This window comes from Mytilus californianus, unplaced genomic scaffold, assembly GCF_021869535.1.
Source record: "Mytilus californianus isolate M0D057914Y unplaced genomic scaffold, xbMytCali1.0.p SCAF_26, whole genome shotgun sequence".
NCBI classification, from domain to species: domain Eukaryota; kingdom Metazoa; phylum Mollusca; class Bivalvia; order Mytilida; family Mytilidae; genus Mytilus; species Mytilus californianus.
The window spans coordinates 3980630-4002376 of record NW_026262675.1 but is presented as its reverse complement, the minus strand read 5'-3'; the positions used below and the strand labels follow the sequence as shown (position 1 = coordinate 4002376).

Genomic DNA, 21747 nt, shown 5'->3' with positions numbered 1-21747 from the left:
GAAATCATTTTACTTTGATAAAGTTAACGTGTGACACGCTAAACTGTGTTATTATTTTAATTACACGTAGTAGTAGATAACAGTTTTGGTCCTATCTGTCAGTTTGGTGTAGCAGTACGTGTGTATCGGAAAAAGTAATGGTTTATGAAATATGTAATCGCTTCATGTTAACTCACGGGAAAACAAAATAAACTAAACTTAGTAAGTGGTTTCATGGGTACTTGATGACAGGACATTTTTTCTTTTGCGCTCCTCCTTTTCCACATTCCGTTATTTTTTATTTCTTTTTTCAATTTCACAGAAAATCACGAAAATTATTCAAATTTAAAGAAAACAAAAAATAAGGGATTTTGACTTTTAAAAATTGTCCTTTCCCAAAGTCGTTATGAAATATATAGCTATAGACACCCAACTCAGTTGATTTCCAGGTGTAACTCACAGGCACTTGTCTCAGAATTTGTTTTCCCTATATACCTTAATATTAAGGTATGGGGAAAAAAATTCTGAGACTGACAAGTACATGCCTGCATGTGGTGTAACTGTTGTATCTTAGATACCTGGAACCACTAGATCATGTAGATTGCAGTGACTAATGGATGTCACAAATACTAGTAATTTGCTTTTTTGTTTCAGAAAAAAATCAAATCACAAATCGGACTTACATGTGGTATTTGAAATAACTGATTGTAGTATTTCCGAGTGACACCTGAGACTACTATAACACATATATATAGTAGTCTCAGGTGATACGGAACTGACTTTCGTCTTTTCCAACAAAGGATCTTGAATTAGATTTTAAAATGGATTATCTCCCTTTTGCAAACGAATAAAATGAACAGCTGAGCATTTACTGTTTTGAAAAGATGACAGCATGGATATTTAGAAGCTGCAACTCAGTTCTCCAAAAGCACTTCACATTCTGTGCACAAAAATATATTTTTCGGTCGTTCAAGGTAGAAAAATGTACACTGTACATCTCTGAAAAATTACTCTTACCATTTTATATCCCCGAGGAACCAGTAATGACGCACCTAAGGTTGTTTTGTCTCTGCATTTAATCTACCATTTAAAAGAATTAGAAAAACGGAATGGAATAAAAGATTGGTAACTTGTTATTATATTTCAATCATTAAACAGTTGATATTTGAAACAGTAATAGCAATAAAATTCATGTTTGCTAACATTACAAACGGACTGCCAACTAATGATGGGTACCAGTAATGACGCACTGTAAACAAACCAGTAAAAACCACTTGCACGTAACTGATAATCGAAAAATTGCTTCAATCCGGATTCTTTAAAATTAAAACTGTTCAACAGATTCAATTTTATTAACAACTTTTGATATTTTCATTCACTTTAATGATCATAATGATTGTAACACCAAATTTTTAATCAATTTAAATGTAACCTATATTTTGGTATATAATTGTTCAAAATTTAAGAAAGTGATATACATATTCCATATATTTGAAAATAAAAAGTAATTGCATTCATTAAACAACATTGACAATAATACATTTATCAATGTATACTTCATACATTGAATGAAAAAAAATCAATAAACCATAGAAAATTATATAAGCGACGATCATTTGTTCTACAGTGATTCCCGCTTAAATGTAAAACCATGTCACATGACAGTCACGTGATTTGAAAAACACAAAATGGGGAAGCATACGGTTACCTACTTTTCTTGACCAAAGTGGAGATAGGACTGATAATCTTTCGGGGAAGGGTAGAATTTTTTTGACCTTAATAAAATGGCGGAAATTGCATTGTCTTTAATATTTTAAGCAATAATAACATTTCTGGGCAGAGTTTTAGGCATCTTTGTTGTAGTCAGATGACCTTCAACATCATGTTATGTACAGCAAATGTTGATGACGTCACGGCTTTTGTTTAGAAATGTAAAACCGTTAACTAAATCGGTGCGTCATTTCTGGTCCGCGTCAAAACAGGTACCAAGACGATATTTAAACCTTGTCACAACTGTGTATATTCCGTACTCAAAAGATATTAATAAATCAATTAGTGCTGAGAAAGCATGACAACCAGGAATTTGTCCGTCACTGGTAATGAATAAAACTAAAATATAATTATTCCTCTTTTGTCGCAAAGCCATAACTGTAAAGCACAGGCACTTGTCTACCTACATACTTGAATGTAACACAAGGTACCTAACTCGTATATTTGAGAAAGAGGTTGACACAAATGATTCCCACAATAGAAATAGGCGTGGGATAGACAACGGCAGAATCTAAATATAATGGAAGTTTCGCGACCGGATGACATTTCTCAAATATACAAGTTAGGTACATGTACATGTACCTTGTGTTATATTATAATAATAATGATAATAAATTCTTTATTTAAAGAGGGTTACTCAATAAGAAGTAGTCTAATTTTCATTGAGGCCCTCAAACAAAATACATGTATACAGTTAACATTCATACATTCATACATTAAAATACAATATATATTACTAGTATATACACAATTCAATCATTCAAACATACAAATGGCAATAAATGGCAATAATTGGTAAAGTTTTGATTAAATTTTCTTATTCTTACAACAAAAGAAAGAAAACAAATTATGCGACTTGCATAGAATTTTCAAGAAAATGATTATAACAATGTTTCTTAAATAATTCCACATTTCGACAATTCTTTATTTTGAGTGGTAAATTATTCCATACCTTTGTTGCAGAATAATGAAAAGATTTTTTATAAAAATTTGTATTTGGTCTTGGAACAAATAGATCATTATTAGAGACAGATCGTAAGTTGTGGTGTTGCACATCATTAATATTTAGCATTGCTAAGTAATCAGGTGTTAGTCCATACATTAGAATTGATTGTTGGTATTTTATTCTTTGTGTAAAAGATAGCCATTTTAAAGATGAAAACATAAAATTAGATGGTCCAGGAACAGAAATATCGCATTCAAGTATAATTCTTGCTACTCTTTTTTGAAGTTTCATGATTCTATCTGAATGTGTTTGTAATAAATTTCCCCAAACTGAACTACAATAGTCTATAAATGGTAGAATATATGCATTATAAAATAGTTGTCTTGTGTGTATAGGCAAACATACTCTAATTTTAAACAAAAGTGATATTTTAGATGAGATAATCTTGCATATACGATCAACATGATCTTCCCAGTTTAAATTTTCATCAATGTCAATTCCAAGTAATTTGAAAGAATGGACATTTTCAATACATGTTTCATTGATGGTAATACATAATTCTGATAGTTGTGTAAGTTTTTGTTTTGAACCCAAAAAAGTATATAGGTAATTTTTTTCAGAGACAAAGTGTCTGTGCTGTAAATGCTAAGTCATAGGCCCTTTAATGAAAATTTAACAACTCTTCTGAATTCCGTCTTGTTATTTAGATTGATCCATCAGAAGGTGGTAGGTTTTCAGAAGGATCAATTCAGTTGCTGGAAGTGTTACCATCCAAAATTTGCTACCAGAATCTTTTGATAACTTTAATAAAAAAGACATAGATTTTTGCACTGAATATTTATATCCCATAAGGGCTATGATAACCCATTTAGGTAACTGGTTGTTACCTGTAAATTGCTGTTTTTTCTCAACTCCGAATTTGATAAGGAATAGGCACTGGCTATGATTACGTTAAAATGTAACAATAATAAAAGAAGTTATTGTTACATTTGACACTAATTGCCGGAATGCTATGTTGGTAAGAAAACGATTAATTACGAACTTAACAATAAAATTAGTGTCTACAGTTACATTGTGTTATTGTTACGTTAATGCACTTCAGAGTTTGTTGGGACTAGTAATATGTATTAAAATACAACTTGAAAACTTTTATTTGCAAACACTGCAATGCTACAATATTGCATACATATTTTTAATTTTATTTACAATGACAGCTTCTACACATCCAGTATGTGCTTTTGGGAGCATGTTTTAGTCCGAAGGATTTTTGGTGAAACTAGTCTAGGCAGCCATCACAAACGAGTGATGCAGCAATGTGCATGTCGGTTTTGCAGACTAAACAGTTTCACTGTGCAATATCCCTTTTTGAAGTTATAGCAACTTTCAATGTCTGCCATGCTTCAGGTGAAAAATATTTTTTTATTCTTGAAATGTTTATATTTTCATTCAAAATATTTGTTGGAAACATGAGATGTTGTTTTATGTTGTCTTTTAGTATCATTTTAAACTATAGTAGGTTAAAAGTTTAATAAATCTAATGTAACAATAACGCAACGTAACCGTAGACACAAATGTTATTGTTACGTTCGTAATTAATAGGTTCCTTACCCAACAAATCATTCCGGCAATTAGTGTCCAATGTAACAATAACTTTTTTTATTATTGTTACATTTCAACGTAATCGTAGCCAGTGCCTAAGGAATATTGGGTTACTTGGGGAAGGCAAAATGAATTATACATGATAAGATAGATATTTGAAACAATAACTTCAGATGTTAGTACAAAAGAGAGGCGAAAGATACCAAAGGGACATTATGCAAGTATTATCTCTAATTTAACCATCACACTTGTCAAATGAATGTATAATTCAGGTACAAGACTACATTGTATAATACCCTTACAATTGCATTTCATGTTCATTTTAACTTTTTATGTGGATTTTTATTTCAAAATGTGGTTCTTAGCAAAAGTTAGATACAATGTTTAAAAACAAAATCTAAATATAAATCTAAAAGTTAAAAATTGAAAATTAAGATGGACTTTGCAGGTCTTTACTGTATACTTTTTACGGCAAAGTTGAAGCAACTCTTACATGTAAGCTAGAAAAATGCAATGGTATGTATATTTCTTAACTACATGTACATGCATGAACTATACATTTTTAAGTTTACAATGGCACAGATAGATTATTATCTTCGTTTGTTGGCTACTAGTGTCATGACTGTAAGTGAAAGTTCTGTGTCATCTTAAATTAGAGTTCTGGAAAATATTTAGTTCCATACATGTATAAGAATAATATTATCACATTTTATGAAATATGTGAAAGTTTTTGATGTTTGTCAAAAATACATTTCTAAAAAAATCTAAACAAATCTAAACAAAGGTTCATACAATATTTACATGTAGATCATTCAACTGTCATATTCCTGGCTTGACAAATGCATTGTTAAGAGGTCAAGTAAGGCTATTGTGTAGCTTTCCCCACTTGTATGACCTTATAAATATTTAACATGTAAAATAGGAGATGTGATGTATACATTTGTACATCATTGAGACATTAAGCCATCATGACTGACCAAATGACATCCAGAGATCAACATACAGACTTCAACAATAGAGAGATGTCTATACAATGTTACATGCAGTTTAAAAATGTTGTGACTAACATGACTAGATAAATCTGAAATTATTTTCCAAATAACACAAAACCTTTAAGATATATGACATAAGAAAATCACTGAAAGTCGTCCAGTCTTAGGACACAAGTACTTAAACATGAAGCAGGGTCCAACTAGTATATCAGATCTCTTTTTTTTTTCTTTCCTTTCCTTTTTTTTGGGGGGGGTGGGGAGGTATATCATGACCATTATGCAGTCACAGACTATTGCAAAATATGTACAAGTACAGTCAAACTAGTATAAAAAGGTCAACCTTGGTACAAGAGAAAATTGACCTTATAAGAAAGGTAACCTTTGAATAGAGGTGGCATTATTAGAGTTGGACAAAAAAAGGGTGAATTGACAAGACATGTATTTGCTTACTAAAGGTGATCTTTATGGCAGATTTAACTGTAGTAAACTGTAATTTTAAAAATTTAGTTCTATACCAAATGATTATTTTTTTTCCAGATTGGAGAAAAGTTACCAATAGTTTCTGTGTATGAAGATACCCCAGACAAAAAAGTGAATCTCCAAGAATTGTTTAAAAATAAAAGAGGTGTATTGTTTTCGGTAGTTGGAGCATTTACACCTGGATGTACAAAGGTAATAACACATAACGTAGCAGTAGCAATTACACTTGGGTTTGTACATCGTATGAATCAAAGGAGATTTACAGGTAGGCTAATTGGCTTCATTGGAAACATGAAGAAGATTGAGATACATGTTGTATTTATTCAATATCAATAATATATACTTTTTCAATCTGTTCAATGTAAACAGTGATTCAGACATTAAAAGTTGATTTCTGACAAAATTTTAAACATTGTTCCTATTGAATTTTTCTTTTTCTTTTTGTATTTAACAATTAAAAACTGGAAAATGACATTGTTAAAATTAAGGCCTTCTAAAGTGTATTCTATAACTAAACCAAAAAAATGCAAATTTCAATAGGAACAATGCTAAAAGTTTTGTCAGAAATCAACTTTTTATGACAGACATGAAAGGAGATTAGAGCTACTGTGGGGTCATGGATTTTGGGCAATGCCAATTTTCATGGTTTGTGGAAAATTTTTATTTTTATTTCATAGGATATTTTATTTCATTGTTTCAGTTACAAATTTTGCATAAATAAGTTGTATTTTTTTACAATTAAATTCTTGGTTTGTCTAGAGCATGATGAACTGCATATTAAAATTGGAAATGATAATTGTTATTTTTATACTTCTGTGATATAGAAAATTAAATATTATAGTATAGTAGCACATATACATGTATCTAGAATATGCATTTAAATATAGCAAAAAGTTCAGAAGTTCTTTACTTTAAGTCTTTATTTCTTGAATCCATGTTCTATGAATTTTCATTAAATATAAATGATATATAACCAATATAGTTTACAAAGTAAAATATCTATAATTGAATTTAAGAAGTTGCAAAAGCATTGTCCTTTATACCTATATAAAAATAAGGAGATGAGGTATGATTGCCAATGAGACAACTATCCACCAAAGTTCAAATAAAGTGGATGTAAGCAATTATAGGCAACCATACAGCCTTCAACAATGAGAAAAACCCATACCGTATAGTCGGCTATAAAAGGCCCTGACATGAATAATGTGAAACAATTCAATTGAGAAAACTAACGGCCTAATTTATAATAAAACAATTAACAAAAAACAAATATGACACATGAACCAACGACAACCACTGAACTACAGGCTCCTGACTTGGGACAGTCACACAAAGAATGTGGCGGGGTTAAACATGTATATTTGTTAATATCCCATTATAGATCAGTGGTAAGTTTTCATAATACCTGTAGTACAGTTTGTCCTTAAAATAATTTCATGTTATTGTGCAGTCATCATATGTTAAGCAGGTGAACATTTTTAAGTGTATTCATTCTTTTTTTTAATAAGCAACCTATGACCAAGTTCTGCTATTTGGATATTTATTGACAGTAATCTTTGTTTTTTAATCTATTTTTGTGTTTACTTTGCAGTCACATCTTCCAGAATATCTTGAAAACTTTGACAGATTTAAGGTATTTATCATTTTTGATATTCATAGAAAATATGCACATGAATAATAGGAGTAATCAAAGTACTGAAGTACTGAACTTCGGATGACCGCAAGTTCTTGTGGATGGTCACAAGCACTTGTCTCAGAAAAAAAAATCACATCTCCAGTGTTCCAGCTAGCATGAAATGGAGGGGCGCCGCGCCCCGCCCCCGAAATTTTGCGCCCCTCTGCCTTTTTTAAGCGCCCCTCTGCCCTTCTGCCCTTCTAATGCACCCCTCTGTGCTCTTTTGAAAAAAGTTTAAAAACGATCTTTTTTCCTCATATCGTCGCCATTTTGTTGAGTTCTTTATACACACACTTCATTAAGACAACAGATTAAAATTGTTGACACTTGTTACCTGTATATAATCACCTATTTGATTAGTCAATTACTTAATCAGGTGAAATTTACGACCCTGTCTAATCCCTTTGCCCTGAAGCACCAAAACAGCAAAGTTAAATGAATTGATTTTTTAACACCTGACGATGCAAAATAGAATTTATAAAATAAATGTGAACGATGTTCATTTCTATTGTATTTGTTATTTATAAAATAACGTTCATTAAAAAAGAATCATTCCAATGTAAATCGTCAACACGCAAAATGCCAACGAAAAAAAGAAAAATTGACCAACTCGAAAATGACAAGAAGAAAATATCAAAGACTTGCCAGTCTATTACATCTTTTTTTCAAGAATAATGACCATCAACGGTAAAAAAATAATTTAATTCTTTACTTTTATGAAAAATCGAGAAGAAGAAATTAAGGTTTCTATCAGATATCGCAATTGTTCTTCTATTGTAAATTCCGCCGATTACGGAGCACTCGAAAGTCCGATTTTTATATCATTTTTCTTGAATTGAAATCCGTTTTGACTAACTTTAATATTGATATTATTAGATACGCTCAACATGAAATATATGGAGATGCTTGTTGAATTGATAATAAACTTTCAAAGTTGAATTAATTTATTATTGTGCCTGATTATGGAGCCCTCGAAAGTCCGATTTTTGTATCAATTTTCTTATTGAAATCCATTTTGACAAACTTATTGATATTATTAGATACGCTCAACATGAAATATACAGTAGATTTTGACACTAAAGTCAGAGCGTGCTTTCTCAATGGATTAATTGGAAATATATAAGTTAGTTAGGGAGGCTGACACAATCGATCAGTTGGCCATTTCAGACCTTACAGGAACAGACAACATTGAAATAATGTATGGTTATACAGAGATAGAAGCTCTGGCAAATACATTTGACATGGACCCTGAAACTCTCCTTATTCAATGGCAGGACTTTATAGCTCTTGTGTCATCAGCAGAACTTACAGATCGTTCCTTACCTAGTCTGCTAGAGCTATTTCATTCACCTTGTCATAAGGATAAAAATCTATTATCTATGTACCCTCTTGTTGCAAAACTATTCAGTGTTGCAATAATACAACCACTCAGTACAGCAGAGGTGGAGAGAAAATTCTCTCAGGTCAAATTGATAAAGACAAGTCACAGGGCAAACTTGAAAACACAGACATTAACAAAAATATTAACTGCAAAATTAAACTGTGATGAAACTAAATTTGAAAAAAATCTTGATCAATGTGTGACAACCTTCTTCAAAGAGAAAAACAGAATATTTGTCAATGTTGTTTAATATTTATTTGCATTTGAACTCTTCTTTTGAAAAAATCTGTAGTTCTGAAAGAGAAATGAATATAGTAATGACTGTTAGTGCTCTCAGTTTGATTTTAACTTATATGTTCTAAATAAATGATTTTTAAACTTGTATATGATAGTATAGAGTATTTAACATAGCTACATGCTTGCTAAAAATATGTCATTATGTGGTAATATTAAAAGTATTTGATTTTTTTCAGTGAGAACGCGCTAAAGTGCCCTTTTTTAAAAACGCGCCCCTTTATTTTCAAATCCTAGCTGGAACACTGATCTCTAATCCTTAAAGTGAGGTTAAGGTACATAGATATATTTTTTCTGAGACAAGTTCGTGCATGGATGATGAATAAATGACACGGAATTCAACCTCACTGTAATAACTATTATATTGTAGTGATACAAATCAGTATACTCTGGTTTGTTGTTATATATTATATTAATATTTGTATATAACAGTTACATGTATATATAATTTTCATCCATTTGTATATCATTCTATTCTACTATTCTAATAATAGTGCAGTGCAAGTGCATGGTGGACACTCTTCTGTAATAATTTCGATTTTTCTAATAGATTGGATTTGAGTAGGTGTTCATATTTTCACGCAAAACGTTTTTGAGATATTCTTCCACATGCGTTAACACAAATTTTCGGTATTCTTGATTTGTTATTGATATATATATTTCTCACGACAAAACATTTTCATATCATTTATCTATGTTCTTAAAAATTATTTTCATGAATATTTATTGATGAAATTGATATATAACAAGCGATAAAGAATGTTATTTTGCGTTCAGTTATCAGTCAAAAACGAAAGTCACGTGGCAACAATATACCAGAATGCCCTCACGGTCATGCGATGTAAAAAGGGTATTTCTCAGACGACTTGTAACTACAAGAATGGCATGTGATCAGCATACAATTTTGATGACAGATCATTATTCTATTGTCTTTTAGATTGATTATGTTAAACATATTTCAAAGTTTACAATCAAATGAAACTTGACAGAATTATTTCATACCTTGTAAGGTGTACATGTCTGTCTGGCAAGGTTCATAATACCTTGATCTCATTTTCATGGTTCATAGGTCAATTTTAAAATTTTGTGGTTTGATCTGTTTCTCAGGTACCATAAGCGATAGGACCACTATATTTGGTGTATGGAAAGATCATTAGGTGTGCATGTCTCATCTGACTGTGACTTCATTTTCATGAATCATTGATAATGTTAATTTTATGTGATACTTGTAGTAAAACCTTCGTATTACAGACTTTCAACATGAATTCAATCATAAGTAAAACAGGCGAGACATTTCAGTGTGTGTACTCTTGTTAAGATAAACTTTATAGAAAATGTATGATTTCTATTTTGTAGGAGGAAGGCTATGATTTGATATGCTGTATTTCTGTTAATGACCCCTTTGTAATGTCAGCTTGGGGAAAACAGGTCAGCGCTGAGGGAAAGGTAAATGAACTTTCTAATTTGTAATTGTCCTTTTTTATTCAGAGAGTTTCAGTAATTTTCAGCTTTATATCATAGTTCCTCATACCCTGGAATTCAGAGTCTTGTACTTTTACCATTGAGAACAGTTATCTGACACTCAAGGCTATAATGAATTGTTTAAGAAGTCAAGCAAGCTGATCAAATGTTAAATCATCTGCCTCATTCACTATTTTCGAAAAACCTAAATACTTAGCATGTATCTTAATTATTTTTACAAAAATTAAACCACTTTTGGCAATGCTTCTAATATTTTAGCCAAAGAGAGGCCTTAGCACTTCTACTTCTTTTGTCTGTAAGTATATGTGTCAACTGAAGTTTATATTTCAACTGTTGTAGTTTGTAAATATTTGAAATATTTGTTTGGAGTTGTTATTTAATGGAATGTTATTTAAGTATTGGTGAACCTCTGACTCACCACGTTCTTTTTTGTTTTGTTTTAGATTACGATGTTGGCAGATCCTAAAGCAGAGTTTACTAAAGCTATGAATATGGATTTGGATTGTACTAAACTACTAGGGAATGTTAGATCTAAAAGGTGGAAATTAAATTCACAAGTAATAATTACAAAACTAAAGGCTCAATTGAGCCTGTATTGCTGATTAACCAATTTTAAGAATGCCAATATTTCACCTAAATAAACCTTTTCAGCTCTATTTTATTGATAGAATTGTAGGCCCAGATGTCTTTTTTCAGCTCACCTGTTCCAAAGGGCCAAGTGAGCATTTCTCATCACTTGGTGTTCATCATCTGTGTCTGTCGTCTTTGTTAACTTTTACAAAAATCTTCTGAAACTACAGAGCCAAATCTAACCAGACTTGGCCATTATCATCATTAGGGTATCGGTTTAAAAAATGTATCTGATGAAGCGGCCTGCAAACCAACATGGCCAACATGGCTTAAAATAGAACATAGATTAGAGGTAATATGCAAGTTTTGTCTTATCTTAAAAACCGCTATAAATAGAAAAATCTGACATGAGAAGAAATGTTCAGATGATGAGATTACCTATTGTCTATTTACATTAAAACTGTAAGACGACTCCTTGTAGGAGTTATTGCTCTGAAATGATGAACTTCACCTTTTTTTTCATGTTTGCCTATTAATTGAAAATTATAATCGATAGAGAGAGACTTAGAATAAAAAAATAATCAACAAGATGAGATCTACAAATAGTTGAAATTGTCTGACAAACCCTATTTGGATTTATTGTCCTTTAATGACAAATTTTACCAATTTTTGGAGTTTTTGCCTTATATCTGAAAAACTATAATAGATAGATAGAACTTGAATAAGCAGAAATGATCAGCAAAACAAGATCTACAAATTATTTAAATGGCCATAATAGTCAGTTCACTACTAATTGGAGTTATTGCTCTTCAATGAGGATTAATACCCATTTTTAGTGTTCTGTCTCTATTTTAATAACTATAACAGATAAAGAGAAACTTTAATGGCAAAAATGATCAGCAAGACAATATCTACAAATAAGTCAACATAGTTGAAACAGTCAGTTGATTTCTTATTGGAGTTATTGCTCTCTAATTATGATTTTTACAAATATTTTGCATGTTTTAATTGCAAGTCTGTTTGATTTTTACTGTTTTTACAATGAGTGCAGTTAAAATTAAGTTTGAGACATTTTAAGTAAATTTCAGATTGATTTAGACTGGTTAAAGTAAAAATTGTAACAGTTTTTATACTTAAAAGTATACTGGTCTATTCAACTCTTCCTGGTTTGTAATGTTCCTATCTACCATGAAGTGCAGTTTTAAGCTCATTTACCACTGTAATCATATGTACTGTTATGGTCCTTGTTCCTGGTTTTGCTGCTTCTTATAAATTTTAACCAAGGATCTTATCATTATATGCAAGTTGCTTTTCACAGGTTTTGCATTTTTTTCAATTGGGGTATATGAAATAAATTGTTTTAAGGATAATTACTTCTGTTAACAGTGATGTAAGATAGATAAGACTTGATAGATGAAAAGGTGTTTTAGTTTTGATGTAGGATCTAATGGTTTTTTAAGTATTTTCTATTTTGTTACTAAATCGGTATGTCCAGCACAAATGTTTAACGATAACTTGAATGCAGGTATACAATTTTATCAGGCTTATAAAGCTTGATTTGCAGTTTTGTTAAAGAATTATGTTCTTGTGCAGTATCACAACTACATGTATGCATAATTTTTGGGGAGAATGGTTTCCAGTTGACAAATTTTTACTATGATATTATGTTATATATTACCAGAGTGAATTTTCATAATGGTTCTTTCTAACACCATTTCTACCATTTTTGGTTTAAATTGTTCATGTAGTTTAAGAGAAAATGTGATATCTAAATAGATCTAATATTCAGTTGTATATTTGATTTGATTTGTTTTTTTGTGTTTTAACACCACTTTTAAGCACCGCTTTTGGGCTATTTCATGGCGGCCAGTTTTTATTGGTGGAGGAAGCAGGAGTGCCCGGAGAAAACCACTGACCTTCGATAGGAAAACTGACAATCCTAGTCAATTAAGATTGGAGTCGAGTGCACCCGCACGAGCGGGGTTCGAACACATAACCTCATTGTTGACTGGCTAGTGATTACAGTAGTAACTACTTAGACCACTCGGCCCCCGAGGCCCCTCAGTTGTATATTTAGTTAAGGTACAATCATGTTGTGGTTAATAATCAGTCTACAATGTTTTTTACAGGTACTGTCTGGTAATTGAAGATGGAATTATCAAAAGTATAATGACAGAACCTAACCATACAGGACTGGCTTGTTTATTGTGCATAAAAAACTTTAGTAAAGGAACCAGGATAAATACAGAACATAGTGCTAGTAGATAACATTAATATATTTCCAAAGAAATGGGAAAACAATGCAGGGATTTACTATGCAGGAATATTAGGTGCTACATAGTATTGAATATAAGACAGTATTTTTTGGGTTAATATGCAATTACATTGCAGATTAACAACATTTTAAGATAAATGGATAATCTCCTACACACTGTCATTACATAATAGTCAATATGTTTATACAAATAGCAAAATTTTACCATCCTTCTTTTTATTGACCCCTAGGTTGCCCCTTTTAAAAATCCTGGATCCCGTTCTGAATAGTTTTTTCCTTAGCTAGTCTTACACTATTATATACCATAGAGTTATTGCACAATGTAGGTGAACATTGCAAGTAGAAAAATTACATTGCACCAAATTTTTAGTGATTTGCCATATACATGTATGTTCTTCACATTGCTGTCTGTACATATAAAAAAGAAATGTTGCATTTTGCTCGGCAGCTACAAAACATGAATTCCGTATATTTTTTACCAAATTTAATATTGCTAAGCTTAATCATGTGCTTATCTACTTTCTGTTGTCTGCTTCCACATTATTTGGAATATGTATTCCTTTTCGTCTGGAAAGCAAAAGTTGGATTATAAATAGTGGGGAGTGTTGTATGGTTAACAATAATGTCAAGATTTTGAAGCAATATTGCTTACAATGTCTTTTTACATTGAATCAATAAATGTTATATTAACAGAATAATTATGATTTGTTATCAGTTTAAATTAATTTTTGATAAAAATTTTGTCAGCAATTTTCTTGAATGTATATCATGTATATAGGGAAAGGTATCATATGAATGAATTTTTTAATTAAATTTTAGGAATAATTTGTGTATTATACAGGTAAAAACTATACAATCTGTTAATGTTTATTCTAATTGATCAAAATTATAATGTGTCACTTTTTGATACTAGAATTCATAGTAGAAGTTTCCTTAGGACATTTGAATATTTATAATCCAATAATTATTTTTACCCTTGTATCAAAGCTTTTTTAGAGAAGAGATTTTTGAATGATTTCAAACATCTCTTGGTTTATCAATATACAATCTGGGAGAATATGGTGTTGTGTTATTGGTTTAAAAAGTCAAGTGAGAGGTTAATTGTGTTTTAAGACAATGGTAAACAAATGACATTTGTATTGATAAAAAAGTGTAATAAAATGATGCAAACAAATTACAAGAAAATCATTAAAGATATTGTTTTATTAATATTACTAATGCTTATCCTGCTTAGGCTGTCCCAACTTTTGGTGTTCAGCATTTCTGATGCTAATCATGAAAAAAACTTCAAACAAGGAATTATTTGAATCTTGAATAATTTTGAATTCTTGAAAATTGATAATAAATGTCAGTTAAAACTTATCCCAACTTGAGAGCAGGCATGGCTAAGGTTCAAATTACTTTCACTGATATTTCAGTATAAACTAACAAAAATGCCTTAGCCATACTAACCCTCCTTAATTGGGTTAGTTTTCATCATACATTTCTTATCAATTTTCCATAATTCAAAATTATTCCAGATTCAATTAATTCCTTGTTATCAGAAGATGTATAAACTGAACATTTTTTAAAGTTTTTTATGGCATCATCCAGTGGTGGATCAAGTGGGAAGTGGGGGGACTTGTGGGTTTTAACCCCCTTTTTTTGACGATCAATGCTTTTGAATGGGGACATATGGTTGGAGCCCCCCCTTTTAAAAATGGCTGGATCCGCCCCTGATCATCTCTCAAAATCTGTAACACAGCATCTTGATTATAATTATCATTTACTTGAAATAAACACTTATTACTTAATTCTTTACCTCAATAGTATTTGAGGGGCCAGAGAGGTCTTAGTTATTTATCTACAGGGATCACTAGCATGTCAACTCTCAGGTTGTGAGATTGAAATCTGCTTGTGGTGTGTGCATATAAGTGATCTTAATGGACAAGGATTGCCAGTTTTCCTGCAGATGGTCATTGTTCTCTCTTAGCACTCCAGCTCCCTTCACCAATGAAAATAGCAACCATGATATAGGTAAGGTTGCTGAAAGAGGTGTTAAATAGCAACCAGCAAACATCAGTAGTATGATAGATTTTTAGCACAACCTTGCCTTAGAGGCCAAGTGAGCTTTGGCCATCAATTGGCGTCGATGTTGACCGTTGTAAACTTTTCCAAAGATCTTCCATGAAACTTTTGAACCAATTTCAATTAAACTTGATGTGAATCATTTTAGGGTATCTAGTATTTAATTTGTAAAAATGCTCAGAATGTAATAATCTACCTTCTTCCTGTTTTCACCAGTTGACTCCTTGAGGAGTTATTGGACTTAAATTTAGATTTTTTGCTAATTTTCATGTTTTTGCCTTTTATCTCTAATAATATATTAGAAAGGTAGAAACTGTTCCAATATGATCAGCTATACAAGATAAACAAAAATGTCAATATGACAGAAACCATTTTGATGACTCAGTAAGGAGTAATAGCCCTTAAATGGCAACTTTTCACTAATTTTAGTGTTTTAACTATTATCGCGAAAAACTATAATATATTGATAGAAACTGTAAACAGCAAAAGTGACCAGAAATTCAAGATCTACAAAAAATGTAGATACAACCGGAACAATTGGATAACTCATTAATTAAGGAGATAAAGACTAAAATAACAATTTTTTACTAATTTACTTGTCTGTCTCAATACTTTTCAAAGATCTTTTCTTTAAACCAATTTCAACAAAACTTGAGGAGAATGATTATTAGTGTATGTAGTATAAAGTTTGTGGGTTTCTTTTTGTTAATAATAATATATCTAATAATAGATAGTAAAAATCTGAAGAGGGCAATTATTCGCAGAATGTCAAGATCTATCTATCTCCTATTTTCAGTAAGGGAGCTACCATTTGATTTTTATGGGGGGCTAGGATGAAAAATTTTGTCCTGCATTTTTTTTAGTTGTAATCTCTGTCCTGCATTTTTTTTTAATAGTTTATCCTGCCTTTTTTTTTTGCCAAGTTGCTCATCCTGCCTTTTTTTTTTTGCCAAGTTGCTCATCCTGCATTTTTTTTTTTTGCCAGGTTGCTCATCCTGCCTTTTTTTTTACTCAAAACTCCTGTCCTGTCTTTTTTTTTTTAAATTCATCCTAGCCCCCCCCCCCCCCATAAAAATCAAATGGTAACTCCCTAAATGATCTTGTTGGATTGTATTAATTTGTTATTGGATACTGTTTCCTTGGAGCCTCTTTTTTAATAAGGCACCATGTCTACTGGATTTTTCAAACATTTTCAAAACACTTCTGAAAAAAAATACTGATCTTTCTCAAGTATGACAATTACTTTATGCCATAGTGCTATAACATGTATTGTTTACCACCATACCTCAAAGGACTACTACAATATGGTAAGAAATTATTATGCACACAGCTTTTACAATCTTTCCACCACTGTTTTGATCACATTGAATTTAGATTGTTTACAAATATATGTTTAGAAATGAATCAGAACTGACAGTTGTTTTTAAAACTTTCAAAATAAAAATAAGATTATGTGGTTTGATTGCCAATAAGACAAATATCCATCAGAGACCAAAAGACATAGATGTAAGCAACAATGGGTCATTATATGGCCTTCAACAATGCGCAAAACTCATAGAGAAAGCTAAAAAATACCCAGACAAGACAAAATTAAGAACGATTTAAAAAACAAATATGACAGACAGCAACTAATGACAACCACTAAATTACAGGCTCCCGACTTGGAACAGGTACATACAGAATGTAGGGGGGTTAAACATGCTAGTGATGTAAGAACACAGCATAAAACAAACTTAAGTTCAATTGAAAAAGGCTAAAAGGGGCATTAGCTGTCAAATCCATGTTCCCAGATTTGACTCAAATTTTTTATTTGATGTATAACATACTAAAAAGTATATCCAAATTACAAAAAGTCTGAATCAAACTATTAACAATGCATTAACGCGATAATATATATCAGCATTTCGTGTGTGTTTTAGTCTAGACACCATCTAATTAACCATCAAGATGACCTATGAAGACTGCCGACAGCCATATAACCCTATATAAACATAATTATAAATATAGATAGATAGTGACCACATGCAATTGGATTTTTCTAGGTCTGTTTGATTTCTTGTTACAGGTTAAAACAATATGTTAATCATTGTTTTTACCTGTATAAGAATGATTTTTTGTGGATCGATAAGTCAATGAAATGGTTCACCCTTGTTTCACTTTCAATGTTGACATTCTTTTCATTTTAATAACTGAACACGCCCATTACATGCGTAACCCATCTCCAGCTAAGGGGTTAAAATGAAGTTCACATGAATACGGATTTTCATGAGGTTGAATTATTCTCTTACAAGTGAATAATACAACAGCGATGTTTTAAGCTTATTTTGACAAATTTGGGCCAAACTAACTGCTTAAAACGAAATATTATTTCTAAATTCCGATTTTATTAATACCAGAGCATATGGTGCAGAAAAACTGGTACCGTTCATGTTATTACTATCACTGGGTTGATACCTCTGCTAGTAAACTGTAAGTCCCCGAGGGTATCACCAGCCTGGTTAGGGAGCTACCATTTGATTTTTATGGGGGGCTAGGATGAAATTTGAAAAAAATAGGCAGGACAGGAATTTTGAGTAAAAAAAAAGGCAGGATGAGATTATTTGCAAAAAAAAAAAGGTAGGATGACAATTTATGTAAAAAAAAAGTCAGGATAAACTAAAAAAAAAAGGCAGGACCGAATAGAGTGAAAAATAAAAAGGCAGGACCGAATAGAGGGAAAAATAAATAGGCAGGACAAAATTTTTCATCCTAGCCCCCCCCCCATAAAAATCAAATGGTAGCTCCCTTACCAGTACTGGCATGCAAAAAATGGATATTGATTGATTGAAATTTGCTGTTATACAATTTTAAAAATTAATTAAACTAAGGAATATATCTATCTCATGTAAAGCTTTGGTTCCTTGTCCAAAATTGGCTATACTTTAAGTCCTTATTTTGGTGTTATCAACTCTTCAAGATTGTATGTGGCTTTGAATTTTCAAACATTTTGGCCTCGAACATCACTGAAAAGAAATTTATTGTCGGAATGGGCATCTGGTGCAGTAAAACTGGTAGCGTTATTTTTGTCTCGCCTGCGACGAAAGTCACAGAAAGCAAGACATAGGGATTGCTTTTCCGGCTCCGGCGTCCACAATTGTTAAGTTTTCTGCTTAAGTTTGTTTGATAGGAACTACTTGTGATAGATCATTGATATTTACATTGAAGTTGCATTACTATCAGTACATATCAGTTTGACGACTATTTTGAGGCCCTGCCCCCTAGGACATGGTCCAGTGACTTTGAATTAATAAGCAATTTTCAATGTTAAGTTTTCTGCTTAAGTTAGTTTGATGGGAACAACTTGTGATAGATCAATGATATTTTGTATGAAGTTGCATTACTATCATTACATATCAGTTTGACGACTATTTTGAGGCCCTGCCCCCTAAGTCGTTTTAAGCAGTTAGTTTGGCCCAAATTTTATTGTTACATTCGTAATTAGTCGGTTCCTTACCCAGCCCTGGATTCCGGCAATTAGTCTCCAATGTAACAATAATTTTTATATTGTTACATTTCCATGTAACCGTAGCCAGTGCCTTATTATTACTACCACTGGGTCGATACCTCTGCTGGTGGACTGTTAGTCGCCGAGGGTATCACCATCCACGTAGTTAGTTCTTACTAACTGGCATGCATATACGGTTATTGATTGATTGAAATTTGCTGTCAGTATACAGTTTAAAAAAATCAATTGAATTAAGAAATATATCTCCTGATTCCTTATCCAAATTTGGCTATATTTTAGGTCCTTTTTGGTTTTATCAGCTCTTCAAAGCTTGTACATGTATTAGGTTTTAGATTTTCAAATGTTTTGGCCTAGAGCATCATTGAAAAGGCATAATATTAGTTGTCGAAGTAAGCATCTTAAGTTCAGTAATATTTGTACCGTTAATGTTATTGTTACCACTGGGTCGATACCTCTGCAGTGCTGATCTCTGCTAGCGAATTGTAAGTCGTCGATGGTATCAACAGCCCTGTAGCCAGTTCTTCGGTACTGGCATGCAAAAACAGATTTTGATTGATACTTGCTGTTATAAAATATTTAAATAAAGGAATATAATATCTACCTCATGCAAAGCAGAGGCGGATTTAGGTGCCCCCCCCCCCCCCCCCTAATTGTGGGACAAATTTGGTTGATATTATGGGAATCACTGAAACATGACTGGAGTGGCCCCCTCTTAGGCAGTCAGTGCCCCCCTGAAGAAAATCAATTGTCTAGATGTGCATCTGGTGCAGTAAAATTGGTACCGCTAATGTAATTACTACCACTGGGTCCATACCTCTGCCGGTGGGCTTATAGTCCCGGCGAGTATCATTAAGCCCATTAGCCAGTACTTTGCTAATGCCATTAAAATTTTCTGATGTGAAATTTTGGAAATTAGTTTGAATTAAGAAATGTATCGCCCTTGTTCAAAGCTACGATTTCTTGTTCGGATTTAGCTTTACTGTGAGTTCTTTTGGGTTTTATGACTTCTTCAACGTTTGTATTAGGTTTTGGATTTTTAACTATTTTGGCCTCGAAGATCACTGAAGAGGCATTAATTGTCGAAATGCGCATATGCATCTGATGCAGTAAAATTGTTACCGCTAACGTTATTACTACCACTGAGTCGATAGCTCTGCTGGTGGCTTTATAGTCCGGGAGAGTACCACTAGGCCTATACCCAGCACTTCGTTAATAGCCTTTTAAATGATTTGAGAATGAATGCATATAATGTAATTTTATTCTTTTATTCACAATATATATGTGGTTTTTGGCTCTGAGTCTGACCAATGCTAATATACTAAATATATATTTTAAAGTGACTATAATTGTTGTTGTTACCAATTATGTAAATCAATTGTATCTGATTGTATGCCCTTTATGGGCCCTGTAATTTGGGAAATAAAAAAATATTCTATTCTAATACGTATATTGTTAGATTGAAATTTGCTTATGTGAAATTATGAAAATAAGTTTAAATTCAGAAATACATTCCTCGCGCAAAGCTACGATTTCTTGTCCGGGTTTTGCTCTCCTTCAGGCCCTTTTTTGAAAGTTCCAAAATCTTTCCCAAGGCAACTGCCTCCTTGACAAGAAGTAGCACAGGTTAGCTTCTAAATCTATAAAATGAATACACACTGAAATATAGTTCCCTATTATTTTCATGTCTGTGTACATATGCACATATGAACTGTGAAAAACGTGGATTATATTTTTATAGCTGTTCATTCAAGTATGTATGTCTGCATACCCACTGTCAATTCAAAGTATCAAAAAACAAAGTAGGAGTCTTAAAAGAACCAAACCACATACACATTTCCACTCATCACTGTTGAGCTTCTGACCTACAAGGCCCCACAACCTTAAATGTCAATCATATTGACCACATTATTAATCAACCTCTGACAGTCTTACATACTAGTAATTAAACATTCCTTTCATTATACATCTCAATACACAAATACTTAACCTAATAATTGAATACACAAATGTATATATTAGATGTTTGATATATAGAAATGATAGATCCATTTATTGCCTATTACTTTGATCTATACCACATAAAGGGATTCTGTAAATTATGTCTGAAAGATAAATGATTAATTAAGGATTAAGAATATTTTTTTCAAACAAGAAGACAAAATATGAAATCTAGATAATTCATAAAAAAGGATTCAAGTAAGGTCTATATTTTATTTGATATATCTGTGCTATAATCATCTATAATTAATCAATAATCTTATCAGTGATTTGCTTGATACAATCAGTAAAATTTTAAACTCTAACCCAAGCAAACCAATATTTTTTCAGTTTATTCCCCATCAAATGTCTATTAAAATTTTAATCATTTGAATACAAGAAGTGTATTTTTGCAATTAAGAATGAATAAAATTGAGAATGGAAATGGGGAATGTGTCAAAGAGACAACAACCCGACCTCATTTCAATAAAATAAGTTTTTTTAATTTGTTAATGTTGAAAAAGTACATTTTCAATGCCCTTTTGTGGAAAATATTAAATTATAAATAGAATCAAAATTCACTCTACAACTTTTTATTTTGAATCTGGGTCCGTTCGCGCCCAATCACGTTCGCCCCCATGCACGTTCGCCCCCCTTTCACTTTCGCACCCTACACGTTCGCACCCAAAGTCCGTTCGCACCCTACACGTTCGCGCCCAATTTTTATTGGTTTTGTGTTTAATAATTTGTAAACG

General features: G+C 31.9%; 1 protein-coding gene across 1 annotated transcript; it reads left to right on the top strand.

Moving 5' to 3' along the window:
• Nucleotides 1–807: 807 nt before the first annotated feature.
• Nucleotides 808–15236, top strand: LOC127732734 (peroxiredoxin-5, mitochondrial-like). The gene is made up of 6 exons (XM_052241932.1): nucleotides 808–953; nucleotides 5824–5958; nucleotides 7358–7399; nucleotides 10473–10562; nucleotides 11042–11136; nucleotides 13298–15236. Exons 1-6 carry the CDS (start codon nucleotides 864–866, stop codon nucleotides 13434–13436), a joined length of 591 nt encoding a protein of 196 aa, XP_052097892.1. The 5' UTR covers nucleotides 808–863; the 3' UTR covers nucleotides 13437–15236.
• The last annotated feature ends 6511 nt before the right edge of the window (nucleotides 15237–21747 follow it).